Here is a 14,175-nt window from a genome sequence, read left to right on the forward strand (position 1 = left end):
GGATTGTTGCCAAGAAAAAACTATATATCTAGTCACACATCTTCAAGTATTCAAGTCTACGGCCCAATCTGAGTCTGAGAAGGCATTAAGACTTGCTTCTGCATCTGCTGAATATAGAATCCACTGTTTCGGTATACGCTATGTGTCCTATATAGTGCCATACTTCAATGTTCCTTGAAGATATCTCAGTATTCGTTTCACAGCTCCAAGATGAATATCAGTTGGTGATTTCGTAAACTGACATACTAAAGGTACTGCAAATGCAATATCTGGCATAGTGAAGGCCAAATATTGCAAGGATCCAACTATACTCCTATAAAATGCAGGATCATTGAGAGGAATTCCTTCTGTCACTAACAACGAGTTGTGTGCTTTGCATGGTGTTGAACAAAGTAAAGAAAATCAAGGATCGAAATTAAGAGGTGTGTAAAAGATAAAAAAAAACCGCAAAAATCACAACCCTAAATCAAAAGAGATCACAATAAATAAATGGCTTTTTAGCCAAAATAGTCTCTGATATTTGTGTAACTCCTCACTTTGGTCCCTGATATTTGAAATCAATAGAAATAGTCATTGAGTTTGTCCACCATTAATCATTTTGGTATTTCCATAAAAAAATCTTCATTAAATAAAGCTAAATAAAAAAAAATACCCTCCATTTTTGTCACATCATTTGACCCATTGTTTATTAAATTGAGGGTATTTTTATCATTTTTGTCCTTATTTAATATATTTTTTTATGAAAAGACTAAAATGATTGATGATGGACAAATTCAAATACCACTTCTATTGATTTCAAATCTTAAGGACCAAAGTAATGAGTTATACATATCTCAAGGACTATTTTTGCTAAAAAAAACCTAAATAAATAAATGTGTGCATGGGAGAAAAGTAGTTTGCAGGAATCACTCCTTATTGCGTAAAAACAAAGCGGCTTCTGCAAATTTGTTATTTTCCGCGACAGTTTATTCCTCTACTTTGCATTATACAGGTGCATGAAAATCACTTCATGTCGCAGTTAGATTCTTACCGGGGCCGGCGAAGCCCACGGCGACGGAAACCTGGACCTTGGCGTGGACGATGATGAGCTTGAAGGGAGCTTTGTCGCCGTCGAAGGACTTGAAGAAGTGGTCCAAAGTCCATTCCAGAGCGTACTGGCTCTGCTCGCTCTCGTCCGCCCCGATCACCATCACTTGCTTGTCTGCCGCCATTAATGCTCACCCTTCTCTCCCAAGTCCTTCACCGTCTTTCTTGTGTTATCGTTTCTCTCTCTAGAAAATCAGCTTTTTTTTGTCAGCGTTTGGAATAAGAGCTTTTCTTGCCGGCTATTTATACGAAGGCCTTGTGCTTTCAATGGAATCGGTTCGAACGAGCGAGCTTGCTTGCTTGCTTGATTCTTCATACTTGGTACAAACAGCGTCGTCTGATTTGGTGGATGTGAATATAGCTTAATTCCTAATCATTCAGGTTACCTCTAGAAAGAAACGACGGGCGGTTAAGGCAAAACAATCACAGATTGGCGCGTGAATATAGCTTAATGGTATTCCTGTTTCTCTGCTATTGGCAATGGATAATTAGTAATTGTTAATTGTTGATTAAGGCAAATACTAATAACAGGGTAAATGTATAATATGAAATTGACTAATCAAGCAACACCAGAATTTTTACTAGATCATATTATTATGATGAGTAAATTGTCGATTTGCCCCTTAAACTATCACCTAATTTTCGATTTGTCCCCTGAACTTTTTAATTGGAAAATTAAGGACTTAACTAATTTTTTTGGCCGATTTGCCCCTGCTGTTAATTTTTCATTCACCCCATCCAAATTTTTGTTAAATTGAAGCATTTGCACAACATGTAAGGGTAGTTTGGTCGCTTCACTTTTTAAAATAATTGAAAACCTTAGATTTCTAAAATATAAACCTAAGCAAATATGTGTGATTCTATAACTTTTGTGTCTAAATGTCTAGCGAAGTGACGTTTTTGTCCACAAAGGAGAATCACATGGTGTACACGTGATAAGAGTTAACGTTAATTTGAATAAAATCTATGAAAAACTAACGGTAGGGGGGAAATTGGCCCAAAAAAAAGTTTAAGTCCTTAATTTTCCAAATAAAAAGTTCATGGCGAAATCGAAAGTCAAGTGATAGTTCAGGAGACAAATTGGAAGTTTAGCCTATTATGATTAACAAGTAAGCTTGCTAAAAACCCGTGTTGCATGAAACCCTAAGCGGCCCTCATTTATAATTTCAGCAGTGAAAACTTCTTACCAATTTGTTGGACATGAAACAAATTCTTGCAATATGAGAAAAAAGCTTCCATGTTAGTGTCTATTTAGAAGAGATAGCAACAAGAGTTTCTAGCAAGCTGACTTGTTAGTTTTAATCATTTATGCAAGTAGCTAACTCCTAGATAATGGTTCAAACAAGCAAACATATTAGCCGAAAACCTACGCTGAAATTATAAATGAGGGCTTATAAGGGTTTCTAGCAAGCTGACTAGTTGATGAACTCGAAAGAATATTTTGCTGTTATTTGGGTGGGTTTTGTTGGAATTAATGGAGGAGTGCACCAGTGTGCCAATTTTGGAGTTATGGAGTGCACCGGTGTGCCAATTTTGGAGTTATGGGGTGTACATATAAAAACACCAATGTTTATTTTATTTTATTTTCTTATTCTTATTTATTTAAGGGTGATTTTGGAAGTTTGGTAGATAAAACTTGGTAGTTGGATGTAGATATAAGATAAAACTTTGTGATATGCGATATGGCCTAATTATCTCCTCGTAACTGTTAGAATTTAAAATGAAAAATTTATAATATTTTATGGATATGGATACCGGCCCGGCCCGCTTGGCCCATGAAACAAAGTCTACTATCTTTAAAATCCGAGGCCACACCTTTTCCCCTTTCACTTTAGGGTTTGTGTTCAATGTCCGCGGAAAACTCCAAAAGCTGAAGCCTTGCACATTCTTTCTCTGCGGGTATGAAAATTCAAAATTCAACCTCTTACTTTGTTTGTTTTAATTTTTATGATTTTTTTTTCTAAATTTTTTCTTTCTGTTTGCTTTGGATCTCAATATCTCAATGCTTACCCGTTGGTTAGGGAATTTAACATGTAATTCACAAATACACAGAGGCAGGGGATTTTAAAAATATATTCCCAGAACCCTAATTTGGGGTTGTTTTTATTTTTATTTTTTACCGTTCGTATGTTTCATACTTTATGGGATAACAAGATTTATTATTGGGCGTGGACAATTTAAATTCAGCCTCAGTAAGATCGATCTTTTGTATTCACTTTGGATGATGCAGCTTGTTGTGTCTTATGCTCGCTTAAAGTTAGCTTTCGTTCATCAGTTTGGACTCCATAGTAATCCAATTGAGCCGCGGGCTATGGTTTTCTTGCCATACACGTTTTGGGATATATCTGGAATCCTACACCAGTAGTTTCATGATCACGCCGAGTACCCCAAATTGTTTTTAACTAAAATTGTTAGCATGCGATGCGAGTTTGATATCTATTGTAATTGCCGGTCCTTGCGATCAGTTTTGAGATTTAAGGGTTAGCATCTAATTCTGTAAGGGTTAGCATCTAATTATGTCATGTCTTTGTCGCGGGATTGAATCGTTTGGAACAGTTTTCTGTTTCCATTTATATTCTCGTTTTGTTTCAGTATGTAAGCCTTTGTCTTATCTCGCAGGAACTAAACTTTAATTTGTAAACTTTTAGTTGGGACGGCTTGTCGAATTCTCGAACCAAAATTATGGCTCGTTATTATACTTCCCGTTCACGTTGGGGTCCACGTAGGGGTTCATGTTCGAGTTCCATTTCCACTGGTGAGTAATTACGCTGGTATTTCGATTGTTTAAATAATATGTCAATCTGTGAGATGATTTGTTTGATTAGAATGAAACAGCCTTTCAATCTTTTTTTTTTATAGTCATTTATGCTTTTTCTTCTTAATTTGCAGTACCCCAATCCACTTACTCTGCTTTATCTGGCAAAAGGAGTAAGTATAAACGGCGCCCTTGTAATTTAGTTTTGTACGCTGCTTGTGCTTGTTGGGGCTTCTAGAATAATAATAATTTTCTCGCTATCTAACACGTAATTATTGTAACTAGCTAATAACATGTAATATTTCTATGAGTTAGGTCCTAGTGCCTGTGACGAGGTTGCGGTGAGATATCCAAACGGAGGTTCTACGGTCTTTTATCATTCAAATTTTCGTCCAAGTGCAATTGGTCGTGGCATTTCTGATGACCAATGCCAGTGGTTGCTTCGGGCGGTTGTTGAGGTACTTTCAGTTGCTCGATTGAAAAAAAAAAAAAAAGTCTATGTGCTATCCTGTTCTGCTTCTTGTGTTGGTCTTGTCAATCTTTGGAATGGAAAACAGATGCTAGATCATCTGTTTCTACATAAATATTGACAAGTGTTGCATCTATCTCTCTCTTTTAATGGCAGCTAAGCCTTTTTGGCGGGCCTGATGACCCGGAGTTTAATCTTTTCCGAGGTTCCCTATGGAAAAAGTGTGGCATTGAGGTGGATGTTGAGAATGGTTCGTCCAAGAATGATTCGACTTGCGCTAGTTCGGCTCAGGATTGAATAAAGATGAAGAATAAATGTGTGATTTTGGACCTTGGTGCCGACTAGTGCGTGTAGTTAGCTTTGTTTATAAAAGTAGTAAATCCACATGCAAAAAGGACCAATTTGCTTTGGATTAAGGTTATGTTGGGAGCTATCTATGAACTTTACTCATATGATCTGATATCAGCTATTCCTCATTTTTAAGTCTCCTATAATTTAACTTGAAAATATCATTTATTCTTCAAGTCGTATTTCATTTCTTGAGTATTATCATATATATTTATGAAACAATGAGCATTAGGAGAAGAATGCATTACCTGCGCAAAATCAACTTTGGTAAAAATTTCAACTTTTTGCTTTAAGGAAAACAGGCATTTGGCCTTGGTTGTTTATTTATGAGCCATTTTTGGGTGGTCGTACACACATTTGGCTCGCTAATGGATAATGGCGTAGAGAAGGAAAAGAGGGGTGTATGATGAGCAATTGAGCCAACTGAATTTGCAGCTGGAATCCACTCCTATTCAAAGTTTGGAGCCTGACTAGACCTGGCAATAAAATGTAAAGATGCTCTTATGTAAATTTCACTGGAATACATATGAAAAATAAAAAAAACTAGTGAATTAAGAATGAACACAAACCTGCATAGAAAGCTTTGCTACAATGGAAGTAGAAGCATATGAAACTCGTAAATAAACTACAACCGATGACATGGAATAGAGGTAAAAGCAAGTTTCCAATATTAATCTGAGATAAACCTCTGTTGAACTTACATTGTATGAAATGTCACTATATTTTCAAAACACATACTACAAACCAAGCTAGCTAATATCTATCGACATTCATTTACTAATTCATGAATAACGAACCAGTAAGCAGGAAGTTTAAAACGAAACATGAAGTGTACAAGTGTTACCATACATGTCCAGTGACTGATTATGCAGTGTAACTTTTGGCATGAGGTACCAGCTAGACAAAACAAGATTAAAATGCATATGATCCGTTACCGACCACACAATTAAGTGAATTTTCACAGATGTAAACCGAAATTTCATTCTGTTTGTACCATACTTGACCAATCCCGAAACTACTGAGCATCGGTCAACGTTATACCATCAAAGACCCATAAGAGTTTCCCTCCAACCAGGAGGCCAATCACAGCGCGACACGTGTCGATATCAGAAGCCAATCATAGCGCGACACGTGTCAACATCAGAAGCAAATCACAACACGACACGTGTCAATGTCAGAATGAAACTAGAAACTCTCTTCTATAAATAGAGATCATTCTCTCACAATATTTCTTAATGTCATTTGTACTAAATCATTCACTTGTACTCACTAAAGGAGAGCTTGAACATATGTACTTGTGTAAACCCTTCACAATTAATGAGAACTCCTCTACTCCGTGGACGTAGCCAATCTGGGTGAACCACGTACATCTTGTGTTTGCTTCCCTATCTCTATCCATTTACATACTTATCCATACTAGTGACCGGAGCAATCTAGCGAAGGTCACAAACTTAACATTTTCTGTTGTACCGAAGTCCTCGCTGATTTTGTGCATCAACATTTGGTGCCGTCTGTGGGAACGACACTTATTCCCACTCTCTTCAGCTTTGTCAAGCTGGTTTCCACCATTCGTACACTCTCTTTTGACCAGACATCCCTCTCCAACATAGGGAGTGAAGGAAGCCACAGCACACATAATGACACCCATCTTGCACCTAGTGCGAAGCAACGAAAGAAGGAAGGAAAGAGGGTTGCTCTTCAAGCTAAAGTCGATGAGCTAGAAGCTCAGAACAACAAGATAGCAATGAAGAATGAGGTCCTCCAGGAGCAATATGAGAAGCTCTTTGAGACGCTCCATGAAACTAGGCGTACTCAAACACATGAGCTCGTTGCCCCTGTGGACATCAACCATCATCTGGGTGCCCTCCAACACGGAGGGTCACATTCCTTCGACATGGGTATCCCTGATGAAGAACGAGCTAATCATCAAAACATTGATCAACATGAGACTTCTCTCAACCCAGCTGCTTCGACCCGAAGCATGAGAAGTGGAGGAAGACACCTCATTGCAAAAGGGTTGGAAGGATCGAAAGCCATTTATCGTGACTGCCGAGACTTCCTAAAGCAACGTCGAGAGAATCCCCTCCACATATGCTCGAAGATCAATGACCTAAGGGTTCCTGAAAAACTTGGTCCTCACCCACGACCCAGGTTAGCTGCCAATCTAGGGAAGGAACGACAGGTCCCAGAGGAACATGAAGGTACAGGGGACTCTGAGGTATTCCGACAGACTCACCCTAGAAGTCAGTACTGCGAGTCCAAGGAAAAATCACACGCCCTTGCTCAAACTTTCCCACTTCAAAGAGGCGATGGAGACTTACGAAAGAAAATCCCAGTGGTACATGACTCCACTCAAGACCTCATTGTCCTATAGCTCATTGAGGAAGTAAACAAGTTGAAGGCCGAACGTCAGGCCGAGATACCTGACTGGAACCAACCCAGACCTGACCCTCTCACAAGGAGGATCCTTGACACCTCCTTCAAGCGAAGACAAAACAAAAGCTTGGTTTACAACTCTATACTGGAAGGGAGGACCCAATTGAACACCTTAACCTTTTTGAGTCCACCATAACATATCGGATGCACACCGACGAAGAGCAATGTCTTCTCTTCCCCTCGACCCTCTCTGGCGGAGCTTTAAACTGGTATTGCCGTCTTCCACCTGAGACAGTAGACTCATTTGAGGAATTGAGGAAACTATTTGTCTCTCAACACATCTTCCAGACCGATCGCTTGCATTCTGTAGATGACTTGTACACTATTCGCCAAAAGCCGAACGAGTCACTATGAGAGTATGCTGATCGTTTCAGCCATGAGTATTCTCGCTGCGCTGAGGCAGATGACAAGACTGCCCTCAAGGCCTTCACGGCAGGGCTACGTGATTGTTTCTTCAAGTACATGATTAATGCCAACACTTAGAAGACTTACTCTGAGGCGATGGCACATGCTTACAACCATGCCTCCGCCGAGGCAATGACATATCAAGGGAAACCCCCCACAACCACCCCTTACCAGCAAGTAGGGAGTGGAAGCCAGATCCAACCAAATGAGAAGACCTCGACCTTCCAAACGGCAGCGATGCCTCCCCCTGCCTTACTTAATACTTCGCCAAGTCAACAGACATATCAATCTCAGGGTAAAAGGAAAGATTTCCATCCTCACCAGTCTCATTTTAGTAAAAAGAGTAAGGGATACTACCGCGATAACCAAGGGTATCGCCATGATAATCCTCGACCCCAGGCAGTCAACACAGTGGGTCAAGCACGTGTCAAGATAGCCCCTACCCCGAGGTATGAGGCATACACACCTTTGAACGCCACATGCGTGGCCATTTACCCCAGCATAGCACACTTGATACCGAAGCCAAAGCCAAGGCACCCAGATTACAAGCCCATGAAAAACACGGGCACGTTTTGCTGCTACCACGAGCATAACGGCCATGACGGCGAGAAGTGTATCACCCTTCGTGATCATAATGAAGCTTTGGCACGTGAAGGAAAAATTGATTAATTTCTCCTTCACCCTCCAAGGGGTAACCGTAACCAACGCCGGGTAAATGTGATATATTCCATAAGTGGTGGCACGCCCATATCTATATCTTCCAACAGGGCCATGAAAAATAGTGAACGAGCTTTAAGGTCTGGCCACCAAGTGTTTCACATGGAAGACATCAGGGGAGGTAAGTATCAAAAGCCTAACTGGGATCCAATATGTTTCTACCCTGAGGAAGAAAGAGGTATCATCTACCCTCACAACGACCCACTGATCGTGGAAGCTCACATAGCCAACTTTGAAGTACGACGAATCCTGGTAGACACGGGGGTTTCGGTCAATATCATGTTTGTTGAAGCTTTCAGGGCACTGAATGTAGCTGAACATTTGCTCGACCACTCGATTTCCTCTTTGATAAGCTTCTCTGGTGATATCGTGCAACCTTTGGGGAGCATACACTTACCTTTCACCATTGGTACATGCCCTTACACAGCTACCATTACCACTAACTTCCTGATGGTTGATTGCCCAACGGCATACAATGTCATCTTCGGACGCACATGCATCAATGATCTCAAGGCCATGGTATCCACACATATGTTGTTGATGAAATTTCCAACCCCCTATGGCAATGGTTACATCAGAGGAGATCAACTTAGTGCTCGATCATGTTTCAACACTTCGGTCAAGCAACAGCACCTGCATGTGCCCAAGGAAACCCTTTCTATACATGACCAAGTCATAAAGACCAGCCCAGACGAAGCCAACTTGGATCTTCACGGTGGCAACAGTCAACCTGACGATCCTCGAGATGACTCTTTCACCCATCAAGCACAACCCGTTGAAGAGTTGGAGAAGGTCTCTATCTCAAAAGATTATCCGGATCGCATGGTGAAGATTGGTACCACCTTGTCACCACCCATTCGGTTGGCATTGTTCTCTTTTTTACAAGAGAACACTGAGGTCTTCGCTTGGTCATACGAGGACATGTCAGGCATCTCTCTCGATATAATCTGTCATCGCTTAAGTATTGACCCCAAGACTAAGCCAGTGAGACAGAAGCGAAGATCTTATGACGCTGAACGGTACAAGGCAATGAAGGCAGAAGTTGAAAAACTCAAAGGCATAAGCTTCGTCCGCGAAGTCAATTATCCAACGTAGGTAGCAAATGTTGTCCTTGTTAAGAAGAATCCGACCAAGGAAAGTCTCCTGCTCCAAAAGGTCTTGGGGAGAATGTGTGTCGATTACACCGACCTAAACAAAGGATGCTCGAAGGATAGCTTTCCTCTTCCTCTCATAGACAAACTTATAGACTCTACGGCAGGGTGTGAACTTCTAAGCTTCATGGATGCTTACTCAGGATACAACCAAATCCTCATGAACCCTCTAGACCAAGAACACACATCCATTACTACTGACAGGGGACTATATTGCTATAAAGTCATGCCCTTCGGCCTAAAGAATGCAGGAGCGACTTATCAGAGACTGGTCAATTCAATGTTCGCTGAACAGATTGGGAAGAGCATGGAAGTTTACGTTGATGATATGCTAGTCAAGAGCAAACATGCTGACCAACACATCACCAACCTATCTGAAACTTTCACCATTCTGAAGAGGTATCAAATGAGGTTGAACCCCAACAACATATATATATATATATATATATATATATATATATATATATATATTTCAAAGGATGTGTTAAATTATTATTTTATTATATATTGTGTGTTTGTTTGTTTGCTACCCCACTCGTGAGGGTGGGGCGTCTCCTATTAACCTGAGATGTTTAGGGCGTGCTTAAAGTGACTTCACAAGAATGGTGAACAACTTTCAAACACCATGCCTCACTTGACCAAAGCTCAAATCACCCATTAATCGTTTTAATGCTCTACTTAATTATAAGTCTTTGCTACCAAACTTGGCTTAATTTATTCTATATTGGACCACACTACTACAATTTTTTTTTAAATAGTTTAGAATAGTTTAATTGTATTTCCTATTGATGAATTATGAAACTCCACACATTAAATAACAAAATTGACTCTATCTTAGTTTGTTGTATAAAAAGATTGCTAGAAAGCAAAGTGCCAAATAACTCGGCTATCATGTCAACATGATATCTCCCTTGGAGAAAATCTTAATGTCTATAAATCCAAAGTTGACATATTTAACATTTTCTTTAAAGATACTCTATGATATGTTATTCATAGTCAAAATGTCGGTTGAGATAAGGGTGGTGCTTTAATCGACTACTATTTGATCTCAATTTTGGACTCCTATTTGATCTCAATTTTGGACTCCTATTTGATCTCAATTTTAACATGACAAAACCTTTATAATAGGTTATCGACCCACATTTTAATAGATAATTTACAAAACACAACCTTAATAATATAAATTATCAGCATCGTTCAAATAAATCATTATGCACTTATTATTTTTCTATTTTTGGTGAATGATAACTTTTTCGGATGAACTTACACGCACATATTAGCTAAATAATTTCTCTCTTCAAGGTAAAAGGAGGATGTAGATGATTTCTTTTGGACATCTCACCTAATATTAGTGTCACTTTCTCGGCCACTAATCAACCAAGAAAAACAAAGAAAAGAGGGAAGTCTCACATCGGTGACAAACAACTGGAACATAAACAATTTTTCCTTCTAGTATTACTCTCCATTTGGAAATGTCTTCCAATCTGGATTACCCCAAAAGAAAACGTTTTCAAATCCGCTTTTAAAGTTCCCGAGAAAGGATAAGGATTGTCTGCCCTTCAATTTTTATGTCCTGTTTGTGTGGTCACGCTTAAACTACGTCAACATTTTATATTAATATTTATTTTTATCTTATTATATTTATATAAAAATAATATAAAATATTAACGTGGCTTAACTGTAATCACATTAAATAGAAGGTCACGGAAATAGCACCGGAAGTGGAAGCAGGCAGTCCTCGAGAAATCGTCCACCAAAAAAGAAGGAACTTTTCCGGAACAATCCTTGACTTTTTCTCGGGAAAATCAGCTCCTCAGTATTATCCGATACGATGTGTTGTCCTCTTCTTCCTTTATATATGTCTTCTTCAAGCGCGTAGACCCGGTAGACAGAGAGGAGAGAGAGATAAACCGTTACAAATCCCTATACACAGACATCAGCAGATGGTTAAACTATATATCTAATCAGTGATTAGCGTTAAAGATTTGATTTTTTTTGGCATTTCAATCGCAACCCATTTCTGATATCCAGTGAATTTAATTGAAGTCGAAGGATTTGGGTTAAATATTGATGAAAAATGAAGTTCTGCAAGACATACCAGGAGTACATGCAAGGCCAGAAGAAGAAGCAGCCCGGGGTTGGATTCAAGAAGCTTAAGAAGATCTTGAAGAGATGCCGCAGAGAAGATTTCCATGACGTCCGTACTTGCCCTGACCATTGCACAGGTGATTTTAAATTTCAGTTACAGATTTTTATTTCTTATTTTTGGTTTTTAATCTGTTTCTGATGATTGTTATGATTAAATTTTTTAACTTAATTTGCTAGTTCATTTGGCTGTTTGAATCCCAATTAGCATTCAGTTTCTTGCTCATGTCGGATATATATATATATATATATATATCATGTGTGTATATATTGTTAATTTCATTGGAAATATTTGAGATGGAAAGTCAACATCTTGCATTCATTTCATTCAATTGTTTGAAAAGCCAAATGTTGGAGTATGTACAAGTCACAACAATTAAAATTTTTAGCCACGTGAATTAGGTCACTTGGTTAGGACAACGTGCCCACACCATCGTCTAAGTTCAAATTCTCATCTCGTAAACTAGAGTAAGTTTAGAATATTGTCTTTGTAGGAAAAAGTTGCCGATTTTCAAAGCACATGGAACCTGTTTTATCTTCTAATTTTGAAGGTTACTGAATCCTCAGTGATATTGATTTTTGTGCCAGCAATGGAGTTTATGCTGATTTAATTGAATTTTGGCAGTGTGTGATGGGAGCTTTTTCCCGGCCCTTCTCGATGAGATGTCTGCTGTGGTGGGTTTCTTTCATAAGCGTGCACAGACATTGCTTGAACTCCATCTGGCTTCTGGCTTTCGTAAGTACATGTTTTGGGTCCAAGGCAAACGTCGAGGGGGCCATGGTGCCTTGATAGAAGAAGGCAAGGACCTCGTGACTTATGCACTGATCAACGCCATTGCCATTCGGAAAATACTAAAGAAATATGATAAGGTATGTGAATCCAACTGCTCAAAATTGGTAGTGCGTTTATCGAAAGTTTCGGTAATCCAGTTAAATATATATGTTTATAATTTTCGTTTGTGTTATGGGTACAGATTCATTACTCAACACAAGGACAGGCCTTTAAGTCGCAAGCTCAAAGTATGCACATTGGACTTCTTCAGAGCCCATGGCTTTTCGAGCTTATGGCTTTTCACATCAATTTAAGGGAAACCAAGACTAAGTCGAGGAAGGCACCGGCTTTGTTTGAGGGATGCTCCCTCAAGATTAATGATGAGAAACCATCTCTCGCCTGTGAGCTCTTTGATTCTGTTAAGCTTGATATTGATTTGACTTGTTCTATATGCTTGGTAAGTATCAAGGTTTCCATATAACGGATTATTGACTGCGTATTTGTGTTGTTACTATGTTAACACTACACAGCGTTTTATCCTACCTGTGAATTCAAGTCTTGAATGAGAGGTTTTGAAAATTGATATGAAAGTTGTAGCGCTCTTACAATATCACTCGCTCTTCAATAGTTTAATTGCATATTTCATGCCTCTTATGATGTAGGAGCACATATGACTAGTGCATAACACTTGACATTTTTTCCTGCAAACTGCAAACAATGTGAACAATTTTCATTAGCTCAACTAAAACATAAACCTTCAGTAGCTGTAGTGTAGCAATACCAAGACATTAGTAGGAGTTGTTGGGAAGAAAGCATCTTGCTATTGTTGCGCTTCATTTGAGGTTTCGTGTGATTTATTTTTATCTTCTGCTTTATAGGACACGGTTTTTGATCCAGTTGCTCTTACGTGCGGTCATATATTCTGCTACATGTGTGCTTGCTCGGCTGCATCAGTGACCATTGTCGATGGATTAAAGTCTGCAGAGCCTAAAGAAAAATGCCCTCTATGCCGAGAGGTGAGTAATTAACTTATTTCTAATTGGAGTTTTGTAGAGCTGTAATCTTTTAGGACCTGGAGAATGAGCTGCATTGCTACAATCAAAATTATTGTTGCTCACTGTTTTGTGATTGTTCGTGTTGATTTCAGGCGAGAGTTTTTGAAGGCGCTGTACATTTAGAAGAGCTTAACATGTTACTTAGCCGAAAGTATGTTTTTGCTCAGCATATTCTCACTAAGAATCCTTATGAATAAATGATCATCCTATACTTGCAATTTCTCATTCTTATTTATTCATGTTTTAACAGCTGCCGTGAATACTGGGAGCAGAGACTCCAGACCGAGAGGGTAGAGAGGGTTCGGCAAGCAAAGCAGCACTGGGAATCCCAGTGCCGGGCATTCATTGGCGCTTAGTCGCTGCCCCGCGGTTGGGGCTTTGTAACCCGCCAACTATTTTGTAGTTTGGGAAGCCATTAACTTCTTGTTTCTGGATGTTTAGCTTCTTGTATGTAGCTTTTGAATAACATATGTTCTTCAAAGTTTTGGGACTTAAAACATTTGGTTCAAGTAAATTTGCATTTTTGGATCATGGTCAAGTGCATCCTGGCTCCTTGAACCTTGCTATAAAGTATCCGAGGGCGCGTTTATAATTTGCAATGCTATTTGTATCATATTTATTGATCACTTTGCTGCCCACCTATCTATGATATCCAGCTACATTAGAATTTAGAGAGTCCAAATAGCGGCTCTATTATTTCAGGGGTGGGATCCTCTTTGGAATCCCATGCATGGCTTGGACGCATATCGTCTTGGAAAGCTTTTCTTAGTGGAGAGCCGGGGAATTATGTTCATTTGGTATCGGAGGTTGTGGTACCTGCAGTGAGAATTGCTGCT

At 39.3% G+C, this 14,175-nt stretch overlaps 2 protein-coding genes across 4 annotated transcripts; both read left to right on the forward strand.

Moving 5' to 3' along the window:
• The first annotated feature begins 2,800 nt into the window (after positions 1-2,800).
• LOC126590053 (uncharacterized) lies at positions 2,801-4,786 on the forward strand. Of its 2 annotated transcripts, none has more exons than XM_050255533.1 (5): positions 2,801-2,985; positions 3,735-3,841; positions 3,976-4,014; positions 4,157-4,299; positions 4,467-4,786. In XM_050255533.1, the coding sequence occupies exons 1-5, from the start codon at positions 2,828-2,830 to the stop codon at positions 4,605-4,607; spliced, it is 588 nt and encodes a 195-aa protein (XP_050111490.1). In that variant the 5' UTR covers positions 2,801-2,827; the 3' UTR covers positions 4,608-4,786. The 2 variants fall into 2 exon arrangements, with proteins under 2 accessions (XP_050111490.1, XP_050111491.1); XM_050255534.1 differs by having other exon boundaries at positions 2,901-2,985; positions 3,706-3,841.
• A 6,303-nt stretch (positions 4,787-11,089) lies between these two features.
• On the forward strand, positions 11,090-13,870 carry LOC126590052 (probable E3 ubiquitin-protein ligase BAH1-like 1). 2 transcript variants are annotated; one of them, XR_007612039.1, is made up of 6 exons: positions 11,090-11,592; positions 12,138-12,382; positions 12,487-12,741; positions 13,163-13,299; positions 13,419-13,490; positions 13,590-13,630. XR_007612039.1 is itself a non-coding variant. In XM_050255532.1 (6 exons), the coding sequence occupies exons 1-6, from the start codon at positions 11,445-11,447 to the stop codon at positions 13,693-13,695; spliced, it is 951 nt and encodes a 316-aa protein (XP_050111489.1). In that variant the 5' UTR covers positions 11,090-11,444; the 3' UTR covers positions 13,696-13,870. The 2 variants fall into 2 exon arrangements, 1 of the variants encoding a protein (XP_050111489.1); XM_050255532.1 differs by having other exon boundaries at positions 13,163-13,300; positions 13,432-13,490; positions 13,590-13,870.
• Positions 13,871-14,175: the final 305 nt, after the last annotated feature.

Source organism: Malus sylvestris, chromosome 11 (assembly GCF_916048215.2).
Source record: "Malus sylvestris chromosome 11, drMalSylv7.2, whole genome shotgun sequence".
Classification (NCBI taxonomy): domain Eukaryota; kingdom Viridiplantae; phylum Streptophyta; class Magnoliopsida; order Rosales; family Rosaceae; genus Malus; species Malus sylvestris.

Coding starts and splice junctions, on each gene's coding strand:
- LOC126590052 (XM_050255532.1), top strand. CDS start 11,445: ATGAAGTTCTGCAAGACATACCAGGAGTACATGCAAGGCCAGAAGAAG. Junction 13,301..13,431: donor AATGCCCTCTATGCCGAGAG/GTGAGTAATTAA, acceptor TGTTGATTTCAG/GCGAGAGTTTTTGAAGGCGC. Junction 13,491..13,589: donor AACATGTTACTTAGCCGAAA/GTATGTTTTTGC, acceptor ATGTTTTAACAG/CTGCCGTGAATACTGGGAGC.
- LOC126590053 (XM_050255533.1), top strand. CDS start 2,828: ATGGATATGGATACCGGCCCGGCCCGCTTGGCCCATGAAACAAAGTCT. Junction 2,986..3,734: donor TGCACATTCTTTCTCTGCGG/GTATGAAAATTC, acceptor GTAAACTTTTAG/TTGGGACGGCTTGTCGAATT. Junction 4,300..4,466: donor TGCTTCGGGCGGTTGTTGAG/GTACTTTCAGTT, acceptor TTTTAATGGCAG/CTAAGCCTTTTTGGCGGGCC.